Source organism: Diospyros lotus, chromosome 10 (genome assembly GCF_014633365.1).
Source record: "Diospyros lotus cultivar Yz01 chromosome 10, ASM1463336v1, whole genome shotgun sequence".
Classification (NCBI taxonomy): domain Eukaryota; kingdom Viridiplantae; phylum Streptophyta; class Magnoliopsida; order Ericales; family Ebenaceae; genus Diospyros; species Diospyros lotus.
This window is the reverse complement of record NC_068347.1, coordinates 19,810,361-19,826,162: the sequence shown is the minus strand read 5'-3', so window position 1 is coordinate 19,826,162 and position 15,802 is coordinate 19,810,361. Positions and strand designations below refer to the sequence as shown.

Genomic DNA, 15,802 nt, shown 5'->3' with positions numbered 1-15,802 from the left:
ATAAAATTGATATTGAGGATGTAATTGTAATGTGAAATGTTGAACTGAGAGTATGAATATAATTTATAAATTTATATGTAACTTTTATTATATAATAAATTAGATGTGTATGTGTGCATTGAGATATATGGTGTGCAAGTAAACTTTATAATATGTATATGTATGCATGGCCAAATCTGTGGTGAATCCAGTGGGTTCACTTGAGAAGTATTATATAATATAATATATATTGCAAATGCTCTAGGAACTTGGTAAAAATATCAATGATATTGTCCAAATAGTAGACTACCCAATTATGCCATGAAATAATATAAATTAAGAAAGTGCTCAGTGAAGGGTGGTATAAATAGAGAAGTTTGGAGAACAAATTGAAGGCAGGGAATGAACGTCAATTGAGAAGAAGCTGAGTAGTAAGGTATGCTCAATTTAAATTTATTCTGCTATTAGTTAATTGATGATTTGATTAGTGATGTAGTGTATTCTAATTAGTTAATTTAATTTGCTAGTTAAATTAATTAGTAATTAGTTAATTTAATTATTAGTTAGTTAAATTAATTAGTAAGGAATAATGTTTAAGTTAGTTAATTAGTTAATAACTTTATGGATTCAATAGTTAATAAATTTAATTATGGGTTGACCTCGCTTTGAAAATATTTTTTTTAAGAAAATTAAGTGCGTCAACGGTACGAGTTATCAGGCGGCACGTATCTCGAGGTAAGGGTTTAATATGCTTTGTGCGTAAATTTCTTTTGTCATGACTTGCATAAGATATTGAGGAAGTGACTAGGCATGGGGCAGTGGATTGTTGACCATGAGGGTCCTAGGACGAGGTCATAGCTGAAACCACTAAGGGCCACCTAGAGCCTGAGATAGGTGCGGTGGACACGCTTGCATGCATGTTGCACTTCATATTTATCTATGATGTCATGCTAAATAATTTACTGCATTGCATATTACCTTTACTAAGTCCTAGGACTCACCATTTCATTCCCTCTAACCACACAGATAGTTCGGGGTCCGGTAAAAGGAAGGCGGTGTACGCCGAAGACCAGCTGAATGATGGAAATAGTAACCCATGATAGGAATATGATCTAGTAACTCGTGTCTGTCATGTAATTATTTTGAGGTTGTGTTGAACGTTGTTTGTATTTCGCAGTTGGACTTGTTACTTTTAATGAATACCTTGAGTGAGTAAATTATGTTATACCTTAATTGCTATTTATTTACTCATAAGGCACAGGTCAGATTCGAGACTCGAGTGTCCTTCCGTTGCAAATGAGTTCTAGACCTCGAGTTCTTGATAGTCGGAGGCAGCAAAGCCTGGACCCCACCCAGGATGCCCACGTCATTTTTTTATCCCCCTGTTGCTAGGGCATAGCCGGCATCCGGAGTGGGACCTACTGACGTTATGGTGACACCCGATAGTGGGGATGGGGCATCACATAATGTAGAACACGTAAATTTTATAGTGGCTCGTCACAATCAGGCTACTCCACTCCATTGGCTTTTTACTAAGGATTTTAATAATCTAATATAGTTTTTTCAGGATCAGTTAAAAGCTCTGGTTTTCAATGGTTCAGTAATAATCGAATACACAACTTTTGTAATGATCGGCTGAAACATTTTACAAATGTTTTTTACGGGCTTAAGTACAAACCCTTTAAACTTTAAACATGATAGAAAAATGTATAGGATAAAGCTTAAATAAGATTTTACAAAGTATCACATAACAAATACAATAGCTTATCACACAAAGTAAAGAGATATTCGAAGGATAAGGAGATAAGAACTCATTCTTTCTCTTTTTTATTTTTTTTTTATTTTTTTATAGAAGATGAAAACTTGAGGTATCTTTTTAATTTAAGGAGTAGTAGAATGAATTTGAACAACACTTAGTTTCTTCATCATCTTCTCTTTTTATACTTAATGTAAGATATGATATTTGTAGAAAAATAGTTTTCTCTTTCCTTAAAATAATCATTTGAATATTCAAAAATCAAAATAAAAGAATTAGGAAAAATTTAGAGCAGTTTTGTAGCTTTAATGGTCAAAACTATACATTAAATGTACTTGCAATGGCTATATTTTTAACCTTTAGCATATTATTTACTCAAGTACAAATTGGGGCCTACTCAACTAAGTTTGAGCTTTACTCGACTGTATAGGTTTTGTAATTGATTAAGTTTTGTCTGTACTCGAATACAAATAGTTTATAATCAACTAATATGTTTACTCGATTACAAAACTTTTATAATCAATTATTAATATGCTGCAATAATATTAAATAATTACTCAATTACAAATTAAATTTAATCAATTATACATCAATTTTTACTTGATTACAAGGGAAAAATACTTGATTATAAGATAATAATACTCGATTATTTCTAGCACTTACTCGAGTGGATTAAAATGAAATCGATTAAACATAAATTCTTATTAGAATACAAAACTTAGTACTAGATTACTTTTGCTCTACCATAGACTTGTATAATTTACTCGAGTACAAAAGAATATTTAGTTGAGTACAAACTCACACATAGTCAAATACATTTTAACTTGTAATCCATTATATGTTATACATAATTGGTTTACTTAATTACAATGTGATCTTATACTTGATTAAAACAATGAGTACAAAAACTTAACAGCCTAGATCAACATTTTACTTGAGTAACGTGAGATTTTTACTCGGTTAATACTTATGCCTTACTTTACTTGATTAAAACTCTATCATCAATCATCTTTAATATATTATTTTGAATATCATCATCAAAACAATTTCTCAACAATGTCTAATATATGACTTAACATAACATATTAGGTCAAAACATTTAAAACACAAATGTTGTTTGTGAAAGTTGGTTAAAACTAACTTTCTAATCACATTCACTTGATTACATACCAAACTTTAATTGACCAATATAATAAGATATTCTCATATCATGAAATTTTACTAGATTTTCAATAAGTAATAAATTGAGTACATAGATTGCTACTCAACTAAAAATATTCATTTATTGATCAAAGAAATGTCATTTTACTAAGCAAACAACATGACACTTTTCATAGAAATTCAATCAACCCAAATAATTATTCATTCACATATTCCTTATTAAATACATACACATGAAATACACATAAGTTAAATAACTTACTTGCTACTTGACTACGATAGAACATATAGAAGATTGCATGTACGCTAAGCACCATATATGTTACTCAATAACAAAACACAACATATAACACAAAGATACACCAACTTGAGTATTATGATATCTCATCCATATTTATCAAAATAAAAACATATATAAGACAAACAAATCATATATATGATATATATTCTATAAGCTCTAAAGCATTATACACATATACTACTAATGCATATTTTGAGTAATTTTTGAAAGATAGATATTTCAGAATTTTATTACTTAAATCCATTGAAACTATACTAGCCTAGGCACATAAAACAACATTTGAATGTATTGCTTATCGAATATCTAACATTCAACTAATAAAATTTTAAATGATCTTCCATTAAATTTCATAACCTGAGAATCTTAAAATTTTGATATCAAATATAAAATAGATAATTTAAATTTATGAATCAAAACTCAAGTACCATCACTTGAGTATATGATCATTTACTCAAAAATCTTGATGATTGACACTTAAACACGTTACTCTTAAACTTCGAGTAATACTTCCACATATTTTGATCACTTGGAATATTATGAGCTCCATATAACACTCATGCATTATCTTCAGAATATCCCTAAAGAGAAACATATTAAAAAACATATCACTAAATGAAACACATGGATAAAAAAATGTCAACACATATGAGAAAGACGATCTTAGCAATCTTTAACACATTAGAGAACATTAATAAATAAATCATATTAAAAGATAAACTTGTCAAGATAATCTTATATATTATATCAAGATAAACCTATCAAGGTTTCTTGAGCTTATATATTCTCAAGGCAATCTCAACATAAATGATATCAAGATAATCTTAACATATCCTTAAGTAACATGAGGGTAATACATTAAAGTTTTGTCATAAAACAATAATCATCAAAAAATTATAATAGCTAACTTAGCACGCGCAATATATATATATATATACATGCCTATTCATCTCTTTTTTGGTTCTTGTCGACGTCCAGATTCAGTCGACCGTGATTCGTTTTGCCTGTTTTGAGAAATGAATGCGAAAAGGGAAAAGAGAAGACACACCAGAGAGATTTGGAAGGTTCGGTTAATGCTCCGGCAGCCGACCTTTACAAAAGAACACTCCAACGCCCAAGTCAATAAGGGAGTAAGCTATGTATTAGCAAGTCAGGGAGTGAGAGCGTACCTTGGCTTTGAAGAGAGCTAGCTAAATATAGGATGAGGGAATGCCTTCTTCATATGTACTATGCTTTTGCAAGTGATGAGATTGAATACCGGTGCCGGTGAGGTTTCCCAAGTGGCAGCATGGCGTTGATTGGTCCCTCATTAATGCGGATAGGATCTGAGGCGAGCGCACGAAAACCCAATAGAGGTTGCAATGATGTTGCTACAGACTGGCATAGGGCCAAGATAGGACCGTCATGGACTAAGAGATGGGTTGAGAGAGAAACCAGATTGGGCCCGGACAGTCCAGTCAGAATGATGTCTAGCCTATCATTACTCCGCGATCTTCTCGCTTAGGCGAGCTAAATGATAAAGCAGTCCGCAAGCTGAATGATCCAGCGGTCTGCAAACTGAGAGCGCCGCTGGAAACTTGCTTGGTCTGCGATCTACGAGATTAACGTGTTGATAAGAGCTCACCTAGTCCGCGGCCTGAGCTCGGAGTAGGTGAAGTGCAAGCTGGTTTTGACGACCTTGGCCTTGGGCCTATGTGGGCTTCAGGAGACTTGGGCCAGCCTGCAAGGTCGAGTTCAGCCTGCTTAGCTTTTTCCAAGAAATACCCATAACATTAGTCCCCTCATCTCTTAGTGCGATCTGTGAACTGAGAGCTAATATATGCTGATTGAAGCGGGCTATGCGATCTATTGATCTGCCTTTCCGACTTTTGCCTGATCATTTCAAATTATGTCATCCCGTGCCGACGTCCAAAAGATCGTGGACTATAATTTTGTGGCAAGTGAGAGCATACCGTGATGAAATAATATATGGGTTATATTGAAGACCTTGCCAAGATATATGTCCAGAGAAATGGCATAGCGATCTCAGCTAACACATCATGGCTTCGTAGAAAACGTGAATGAGTTGTATTCTATTGAGATTGATCTGCATTGCCAAGCTATATGTTCAGGTAGATCGTGCCAGCTAACATACCATGGCTTTGACTTGCGTCGCCAAGCTATATGTCCAGGTAGATCGTGCTACAATCCTAGCTAACATACCATGGCTTCCTGAAAGTTTAATGAGTCGAGAGGGAACACCCAGATAAGTCGCAGACCATGACTTGAGTCAAGATGAAATGACCCCAACTAGTGAACCCTTAGCTCGAGATTATTAATGGAAGTGGTTGCTCAGTAGGTTCCAAATCATGACTTTAAGTCAAGATGAATAGTTCTCAGCTCGCACACCACTATCTGGGGGAGGATCAAGATGAATGCTCAGATAAGCCAAAAACCATAGCATAGAGGGTAAGAGGAATGAACCTCAACTCGCAAACCATGGTATCTCTAGCCCCAATTTTAAGGACATTCAATCGAACATCAAACAGGAGTAAAAAGCAATAAGCTTATAGAATGAAAATCAATAAATTCCAATCAGAATTATTTGTAAAAGAAAGCTGGAGCATAAGTAAGAATCAATTACGCTCATTGGAAGCAATGACGGAGATGCTCTGCATTCCAAGTACGTGGGATAATATCCCAATTGATACGCTCCATTTCCCAGGCTTTGTTTGATAATGTGGGGGCCTTCGCAGTTCTGGCCTAGTGTTCGGTCGCTACCTTTTTGAGCTCTATGAAGAACAAGGCGCAGCCCGGTATCACCGACATTATATCACCGAACTCAAATCCTCATGCTGTAATTTTCGTAGCCCGCTGTTGATGGTAGCCATCTTTATGCGATCGCAGGTGCTCAATCCTGCTCTAGAGCTCGACGAGGCTCTGGTTGAGCCGGTTGCTAAGACTTCTAGTATTTTAGTTGTACCACATAATCATGCAAGCAGCCTCTTCTGATCAAGTCCTCAATTGCGTCCTTCAACGCTCGACACTTAGAGGTGTTGTGACCCACTTCGTCGTGGTAAGCACAGGACTTGTCCTTATTTTTGAATCTGTTAGGGGTCCTTATGGGAATAGGCTTCCCAAAATCCTCCTCACATTTCTCAATAGTGAAGATCATATCCTGAGTGTCGAACAAAATACTGTAGTTGTCATAGCGACCTTGGTGCGCAGGTCATTCGTAATCTAGCTTGTTCATTGAGTTCTTAGGGACCTGATCATCATTGCCATTGTCACTCTTCTTGTTGTGGCTGGTGCTTCCAATCTCATTCTTTTGGCCATCCAGCTTCCTGGAGCAAAAGGTCTCATCCTATCTGACCTCTTTCGCAGCGCATTCGTAAAACTCGCCTAGGTCCCTTACGGGGGATTTGTAGATGCTCTCATAGAGCTTCTCATCCTTCTGAAGCCTTGCAGATATCGCAGTCAACGTACTTTCATTCGATGGGTTATCAACAGTATTGATTTCAAGCCTGAACCTCTCAATGTAATTCTTCAAGGATTCATTGGGCTGCTGGAACACTGCAGCGAGGTGATAGGTCGAGGCGAGCTGCCTCCTAAGCGACCTGTATTAACTTATAAACTTTCTCTGACACCTCTCCCAGCTACAGATGTTGCGAGGACGGAGAATCCTTAGCCAGGTCCGAGGTATGTCTCCCAAGGTTGTAGGGAAGGCTCGGCATTTTGCCAACGAGCTAGAAGTCTACAGGTCAACCTGGAGGTTGAAAGCATCTAGGTGGTCATATGGGTCGCTAGAAGTCTAGCTCGATTTCCCTAGAGAATGGGGTCCTCACTTCGCGGCCCTCTCTTCACTCATGTGTCCCGTATCTTGCCTCCAGCTGTTGGACCCTCTGCAGTAGTCCTTCCACGGTGGGGTCCTGATCCATAGATTGCCTAGTACGAGATCGCTTCTCCTGTCCGTTGTCTTGCTTTGGCGAATAGCGATCTCGCGGCACACCTCGCCTCCTATTCTCGAGGTCTCGCGAGTTGCAGTATGTGGCACAGCCCAGGATAACCCTGACCGAGCTTTCTCCTCAAGGTGAATTCCCACGTTGCCGGGGTGGCGTGGCCTCGGCCTGCATTTGGGCTACCCAAACTTGCGTTTGGGCCAACGTCCTAACTGTATCAGCGAGCTGTATGACTGTACGCTCTAGCACTTCTTGACGCTCCATCCAGGCTTGTATCGGCTCCATTCCGGGGGTAGGGGCCATAGATTGGCAGGGAACCCACGCGGGGATGGCAGAGGTGGCTCCAAAACTTGGGGGTACAGAAGTAGTTGCAGTGGTTGGGACTGCGCCCCCGACTGGCAGAATTTCCAGCAATTGATTAACATGGTTTCCAGGATGATTGGTCACCACTTCAGCATTTCTGGTGTTTCTTTCTCTCGGCATCTCTATCGATCAGAGCGATCCCTCTTTCTAGCACCAAAATGTCGACGTGTAGATTCAGTCGACCGTGATTCATTTTTCCCGTTCTGAGAAATGAATGCGAAAAGGGAAAAAAGAAGACGCACCAAAGAGATTTGGAAGGTTTGGTCAGCGCTCCGGCGGCCGGCCCCCGTAAGCACTCCGACACCCAAGTTAGTAAGGGAGTAAGCTATGTATTAGTAAGTTAAGGAGTGAAAGCGTATCTTGGCTCTGAAGAGACCTAGCTAAATATAGTAGGAGGGAATGCCTTCTCCACATGTACTGTGCTTTTGCAAGTGATGAGACTGAATACTGGCGCCGATGAGGTTTCCCATGTGGCAGCATGGCTTTGATTTGTCTCTCATTAATGCGAATGGGATTTGAGGCAGGCGCACGAATACCCAATAAGGGTTGCAATGATGTTGCTGTAAACTGGCATAGGGCCAGGATGAGACCGTCATGGGCTAAGAAATGGCCGAGAGAGAACCTAGATTGGATAGGGACAGTCCAGCCAGAATGATGTCTAGCCCATCATTACTCCGCAGTCTTCTCGCTTATGCGAGCTAAATGATCGAGCGGTCTGCAAGCTGAATGATCTCGCGGTCTACGAACTGAGAGTTCCACTGGGAGCTTGCTTAGTTCGCGGTCTACGAGCTTAACGTGTTGATGGGAAATCGCCTGGTCCGCGGCCTGAGCTCGGAGTAGGTGAAGTGCGAGCTGGTTTTGTCAACCTTGGCCTTGGGCCTATGTGGGCTTCAGGAGACTTGAGCTGGCCTGTAAGGTCGAGTTCAGCCTACTTAGCTCTTTCCAAGAAATAGCCATAACATTAACCCCTTCATCTCTTAGTGCAATCTGCGAACTGAGAGCTAATATATGCTGATTGAAGCGATCTATGCAATCTGTTGATCTGCCTTTCCGACTTTTGCCCGATCATTTCAAATCAGGCCATCCCGTGCCGACGTCCAAAAGATCATGAACTATAATTTTGTGGCGAGCGAGAGCATACCATGATGAAATAATATATGGGTCATATTGAAGACCTTGCCAAGATATATGTCCAGATAAATGGCGTTGCGATCTTAGCTAACACACCATAGCTTCGTAGAAAACATGAATGAGTTGTATTCTATTGAGATTGATCTGAATTGCCAAGCTATATGTTCAGGTAGATCGTGCCAGCTAACATACCATGGGTTTGACTTGCGTCATATTGAAGACCTTGCCAAGATATATGTCCAGATAAATGGCGTTGCGATCTTAGCTAACACACCATAGCTTCGTAGAAAACATGAATGAGTTGTATTCTATTGAGATTGATCTGAATTGCCAAGCTATATGTTCAGGTAGATCGTGCCAGCTAACATACCATGGGTTTGACTTGCGTCGCCAAACTATATGTCCGGGTAGATTGTGCTACAATCCCAGCTAACATACCATGGCTTCTTGAAAGTTTAATGAGTCGAGAGGGAACACCCAGGTATGTCGCAGACCATGACTTGAGTCAAGATGAAAGGACCCCAGCTAGTAAACCCTTAGCTCGAGATTATTAATGGAAGTGGTTGCTCAGTAGATTCCAAACCATGACTTTAAGTCAAGTTGATGAATAGTTCTCAGCTCGCACACCACGACTTGGGGGAGGATCAAGATGAATGCTCAAATAAGCCACAAACCATAGCACGGAGGCTAAGAGGAATGGACCCGAGCTCGCAAACCATGGTATCTCTAACCCCAATTTTAAGGACATTCAATCGAACATCAAACAGGAGTAAAGAGCAATAAGCTTATAGAATGAAAATCAATAAATTCCAATCAGAATTATTTGTAAAAGAAAGCTAGAGCATAAGTAAGAATCAGTTACGCTCATTGGAAGCAATGGCGGAGATGCTCTGCATTCCAAGTATGTGGGATAATAGCCCCATCGATACGCTCCGTTTCCCAGGCTTTGTTTGATAATGTGGGGGGCCTTTGCAGTTCTAGCCTAGTGTCTGGTCGCTGGCCTTTTGAGCTCTATGAAGAACAAGGCGCAACTCGGTATCACCGACGTTATAGCACCTAACTCGAATCCTCATGTTGTAATTTTCATAGCTCGCTGTTGATGGTAGCCATCTTCATGCGATCGCAGGTGCTCAATCCTGTTTTGGAGCTCGACGAGACTCTGGTTGAGCCGGTTGTTGAGGCTTCTAATATTCTGGTCGCACCACATAATCATGCAAGCGGCCTCTTCTGATCAAGTCCTCGATTGCGTCCTTTAACGCTCGACACTTGGAGGTATTATGATCCACTTTGTCGTGGTAAGCATAGGACTTGTCCTTATTTCTGAATCTGTTAGGGGTTCTTATGGGATTAGTCCTCCCAAAATCCTCATCGCCCTTCTCAGTAGCCAAGAGTGGCATCACTAATACCTGTTTACAATCCAGAAACTCTAGAGATGGAGTTATTGATTTTGTTGATTCTAATTTTGCAGGTGATCCTGACAAGAGAATATCGCTTACTGGGTATATTTTCACCATTGGTGGTTGTGCTATCAGTTATAAGGCTACCTTGCAGTCCATTGTTACTCTGTCTACTACAGAAATAAAATATATGACAATTACTGAGGCTGTTAAAGAAGTTTTTTGCTAAAATGATAGATTGATAGCACAATCTATTGTTACAGTCAAAGTGTTATTTTCCTAAATAAAAATAAGATATTTCATGAGAGAACGAAAAACGTTTGTGTAATATCATTTTATTTAAGAGATTATTGCCCGTGGTGAATTTACTGTGAGAAAAATTAACACTTATGATAATCTTGCATATATATTGACCAAGCTCCTATTTATTACAAAATTCAAGCATTGAGTGAATTTGATTGATATTTGTCAGATAGATTAATTTTTAATTTTCCATGATTTCATTGGAATAAAGAATTTTGGATAATTCCATATGTGAATTTAGAGTCAAAATGGAGATTTGTGATAATTATGGCTTAAAATCTTAATTCATGTGTGATTGGTTTTCTTATTTGACCGTGATTATGATTTTGAATTTAACTGCGATTAGAATATTGTCAGATTTGATTTTAAGTGGAATTTATCTCATTTGCAGAAATATTCTCATGAATCATCTTCTAATCAGGATATATAGAATTTTTTATATATCTATACATGATTTTAGATTTATAAATAGGTTCTCAATGTCATAAAAATTTGTGTGACAATATCATTTTTGTTACAACAATTATTTGCTTATTCATATTTTGTTATTTCTATGTATAATTTTTTTTATTTAAATTTTTTACATAAAACTTTATATTTATATGCGTTATTAATAATTCGAGCATAATTTATATTTAATCTAATTTCGTAACACGCATAATGGCATGGGGCGTCAATTTCTCGTGCTTGCCCCTTCAATTTTTATATCTTAGTTATTTTTGTTAAATATTTCTGTCTTTTCTTAAAGGTATATTGTGAAAAATTATTAAAGTGGCACTTAACAGTTAATATTTTAAAAAATCATTTCCTCGACAAAACTTCCTAACAGTAAAACACTTTTTTTATTTATATGTCCTGTGACTCCTGTCAATAAATTTTATTTTATCACCTAATGAATGAATACTCTCTTCAACAAACATACAATCAAACAAAATTACAAAACACATTAAGATCAAAGCTATAAACCTAATTAGAACCCGAACACATCTCTACATCAAACCTCTGCTTGATTGGCCGGAATATCTGGGGACCAACTCGCCGGAATTCAGTCAAGCTTAATTATAGATTCTCCGGCAGCTGAAAGTTCTGAGCACCGAAGACACGATGAGAGCCATTTTGAACGAAGACGGCCACGCCAGACTTGCGGCTATTGAAGCCTTCCCACAGCGAGAAAGTTGCCGTTCCGGTTATCGTCTTCTTGGCCGAGATGTCTTTAACGGAGCAGATCTTTTCGAGCTTCCGGACGACGAAGTCGTTGGGCAGTACTCGGTCTTTGTTCGCACCGGTCGTGCATTCGGTGACCAGGCCGCTCTCGTACAGGGCCACCATGACGGTGGCGCCTTGGTCGTCCACTTTGTTCCTCAAGGCGCCGGACAAGGAGACTTGCAGCGTCTCCGGCGAAGTCCTCTGGAATGTTGCCTGTTTCATAAAATTAATTAAAATCCATACAAGGTTCAGTTATTTGTGTTTATCTGTCTATATAAAATTCTGTTATATTTCCAATGATTACTTATAATAATAAAACCTATTCTGTTATTTTACAATTTAGGGTATTATATTATTTTTACTATGCCTTGTAACAAATTTATTTAAGTAATATTTATTAATAAGGATATAGATAAAAAAAAGTTAAGATATAAAAAATATTTTAGATATTTATAATTTTTAATGTATTTATTAAATTTATTTAACAATAATAAGAAAGAAGTCACGTGACTTTTTATTTAGATTTTTTTAGATATGTTTATTTAAGATATAATTATTGCAAAAAAAAGTTAGGAAAAATTACATAAGGACCCATTATGTTTAGTAAATTAAATTACTACGCAAACTCTCCAAATTAAGAAAATTACATTGACCTATATTTAAAATTATTAAAAAATCTACGCATAACTTCAGAAATTCAGGACTTAACATTTGTAATTTTAATATAAAGGTAATTTAATATAACTTTAACTAATATTTTTTGTATTTGAACTGAACCTTAATGGTGCCAAATTTAATTTATCTGTAATGTATGAATCTAAAATTAACACATTTATTTTTTAAAGATTTTTTTTTGTGTAATTTAATTATAAATAAATTTTATACCGATTAAGTCTAACAATTTATATTCATATATAGGGTACGTAATACTATTTATCTAAATCGGAGATGGATCTCCATTGGCCCTTTTTTATTTAGAAACTTATACATCTACACTTTCTTATTTTTTAAATAAAAATATACCAATTAAAATAAATAACATTACTAGACATTATTAATAATTTCTTATTTATTAATATTTTATTATAAAAGTATGTTTAAGAGCTTGAATGGGCCGAAAAATAAAAGGATATAAAGTAATAAGACGACATAATAATCACCTGTATCTTGGGAAGGGGGAATCGAGGCGCCGACCGGATGGCGGAGACGACGGCGTCGAGGTCGTTGGCGACGCACTGGGCGGCGCCCTGGACGACTAGCTGAGGGGTGAACATGGTGTCAAGCTTCAGCGCTTCCACATAAGCCTTCTGCCGGACCGTCCACTGGCTCGACGCGAATGGATCCTTCCACCCCGTATAATCCCAGTAATCCACGTGATAGGCCAAGACGATCACCGGCACCTCCAGGTTGGAATCGCCCCTCCCCAGCCTCGACATGAGCAGCTCCGCCTCAGGCGACGTCCCGCAGCCCTGCGACGAGAAGAGCTCCGCCACCACCGGCCCTGCCCTCCTGTCCTCTTCGGCCGCCTGGTCGGCCGTGGGAGCGGCGTCCGGCTCCGAGGATGCGGATCTGCCGCCGAAACAGGGGAAGAGACCGCGGGGCATTCTTAATCGGGTGCTACGACGTCGCGCCGTCTCTGTATTTCCTCCTCCTCCTCCTCCTCCTCCTCCTTGTTGTTGTTGTTGGATGTCGGATTTATTCTGGTTGTGTTGCTTTGGTTGATTGAGAGAGAAGCAAAGATAAATGAAGATGATTCAGAAATTGGGAGGAAAGAGAGGATTGCTAATGAAATATAAGGAGGGCGTTGGTGTCGAGAGAAAGGTGGCAAAGGAAATGCAATTAAGAAATAATCATTATTATTATTATCTGAACAGCAAAGCAAAAGGACACAAGGGAGGAAGGAGGCAAAGCCGGTGACCCGTGGGCAAAGATTTCGTAGGCGGCAGGAAAAGAGTCGGTGCCACGTTGTTGTTTGTTTGGGAAGGTGAGGTGGGTAGGATGCCCAAGTTTGATAAGGAATCTCAACAATTCTTTACAATACATAATTATAAATATAATTATTATTTTTTTTTTGGTTCCGGACAAGTTTGTTCAATCTAAACATACAGGTGTTTGGAGTGGGGGACGGGAAAGTGGTCTATTTTTTTATTTTATTTGTGTCAAGCAAATGTTATGTTATTCGATATAAATAATATAATATTTTTCATTATAAATATATTTGTTTATTTATCGGGTTAGGATCAAGTATACACAAATCTAAAATACTAGATGTCAACCCAACAGGGCCAAATATTACTGTCCATTTACAAATGAAAGACAATAACTGCAGCTGAACTGTCTTTTGGATCTACAACAATTGTGTTTTTTGCGGCCCATTTCCATAGGGCCGTCCGTGGACTCTAGACAATGGGTTGGGTTTCGTTTGGGTACATGCTCCAACGAGCGCTTATCAAACTCAGTCTGATGAAGTGGCTTTATTAGACCATATATATATATATATATATATATATATATTTTATTTTTTTCTTTCTAAAATTTTGTTTTTGAGGCATATACTTTATTTGTTTTTATATTATTTGATTCTCTCGAATTAGATAGGACATTAATATGGTGGTAGCAAAGAATTAAAGAAGTTTGACTTTTTAACATTCAGTATTGCTGTACATAATCTAAATGACTATTTCATATTTAGTATTGCGGTAAATATTTTTTGTCACGAAAATCAATTGTTATAAAAGGCGTTCTTATAATTTCCCTTACTAGGAAGAAAACTTCAACTCTCATGTTATTTCTTTTGATAAAAAAAAAAGGGAAGGCTAGATACAGAGTTGGTCCTTCGTTCTTTAAGGCTCAAGGTAAATTTTTCAAGTGTGTCTCTTTATATAAATTAAATTAAAAAAATAAAAATTATGAATTCATTAATTTTATTAAAATTATAAAAATTTATAAAGAATAAAGAAGAATACTTTAGGGCCTCATTAAAATTTTGTTTGGAAAAAATCCAATTTGATAAAACACCAAACTAAGGAAAAAAATTACCCCACATTGTAAACATTACATTATTAAATGAAAACCACATATTTGAGTTTATATGCTTCCTCCTGAATTTCTGTAAACATTTCTTAATTTGATCAATCTTTCATCCTCCACAATTAATCGAAGCAAAAACAATCATCACATGTACCTACAAAATAAAAATATCAATGAAATCTCAACCACAAAACATCAATTGAATTGGTTGTTCACATTTATTTAGTAAATCTTCATCTAAATTTTTAAGTGAAGCATTGATTTGTTTAACAAAATATTTATTCAAAGATCCTCTTAAACTTTGAGCAATTTCTTATTCTTTTTTCTTTCTTTGTCTTTTGAGATTTCTAAAAAGTTGTTTCTTAAGAAATATTTTTTAATTTTTATTATAAACACAACACAATAAAAAAAAAATAAAACTAACTAACAAAGAACAATAAAACCTGAATTTTAAGCATATTTTCTTCCACTTGAAACTTTCAATTATAAAGAACAAGAATCTCAATCAAGTTTTCTGTTGAATCAAATAATAAAGAAGAAAAAGTTAATAAAGATATGTATTACAATTTACAAATTTCTAGGGCAGAAAATTCCTAAAACAAAATAAAAAATTGACAAATTCCTAATTTGGCATAATAGTGTAATTTGACCAGAATCCATTATACCTCACTGGTTTAGCAATAAGTATTGTTTCTTATGTAATTGACGTCTCTAATAGTCCAATATAATAGTACATAACTAAAACTTGAAATATATATCATGGATCTATATTGAAAACTAAAAAGGAAAATACTAGAAAGCCCGACAGGCTTATCGACGGGTTTACCGAAAGGGGGCAAAAAAAGACAATTTTGCCCCCACGCCCTGCTCTCTCCCTCCCCCTCCCATGGATTCCCCCTTACTTTGTGCGTCTCCCCTGTCATGGCGGCCGCCTCGCCTCGCTGCCGTCGCCTTTCTACCATAGCCGCCTCGCCTCGCCTTCGCTAATAGTTGCTGCATCGACTGTCGGCGGGCGGCGATGGCAAAGAGGCGACGGAGGCAAGGCAAGGCGATGATAACGAGGCATGGCAGCGAGGCGAGGTGGTGGCCATGGCAGGGGAGGCGCATAGAGCAGGGGGACAGTGGCCCACTTTGCAAATTAGCAAAGTGGGCGGGGGCAAAATCGTCTTTTTGCCCCATTTTTGTGAGTCGCTTGGTAGGCCCGTCAGGCCTTATAGAACGACTCAACTAAAAATAATTG

At 37.6% G+C, this 15,802-nt stretch overlaps 1 protein-coding gene across 1 annotated transcript; it reads right to left on the bottom strand.

Moving 5' to 3' along the window:
- Nucleotides 1-11,191: 11,191 nt before the first annotated feature.
- Nucleotides 11,192-13,397, bottom strand: LOC127811033 (uncharacterized). The gene is made up of 2 exons (XM_052350713.1): nt 12,693-13,397; nt 11,192-11,745 (listed from the first exon to the last, which is right to left on the bottom strand). The coding sequence occupies exons 1-2, from the start codon at nt 13,134-13,136 to the stop codon at nt 11,386-11,388; spliced, it is 804 nt and encodes a 267-aa protein (XP_052206673.1). The 5' UTR covers nt 13,137-13,397; the 3' UTR covers nt 11,192-11,385.
- Nucleotides 13,398-15,802: the final 2,405 nt, after the last annotated feature.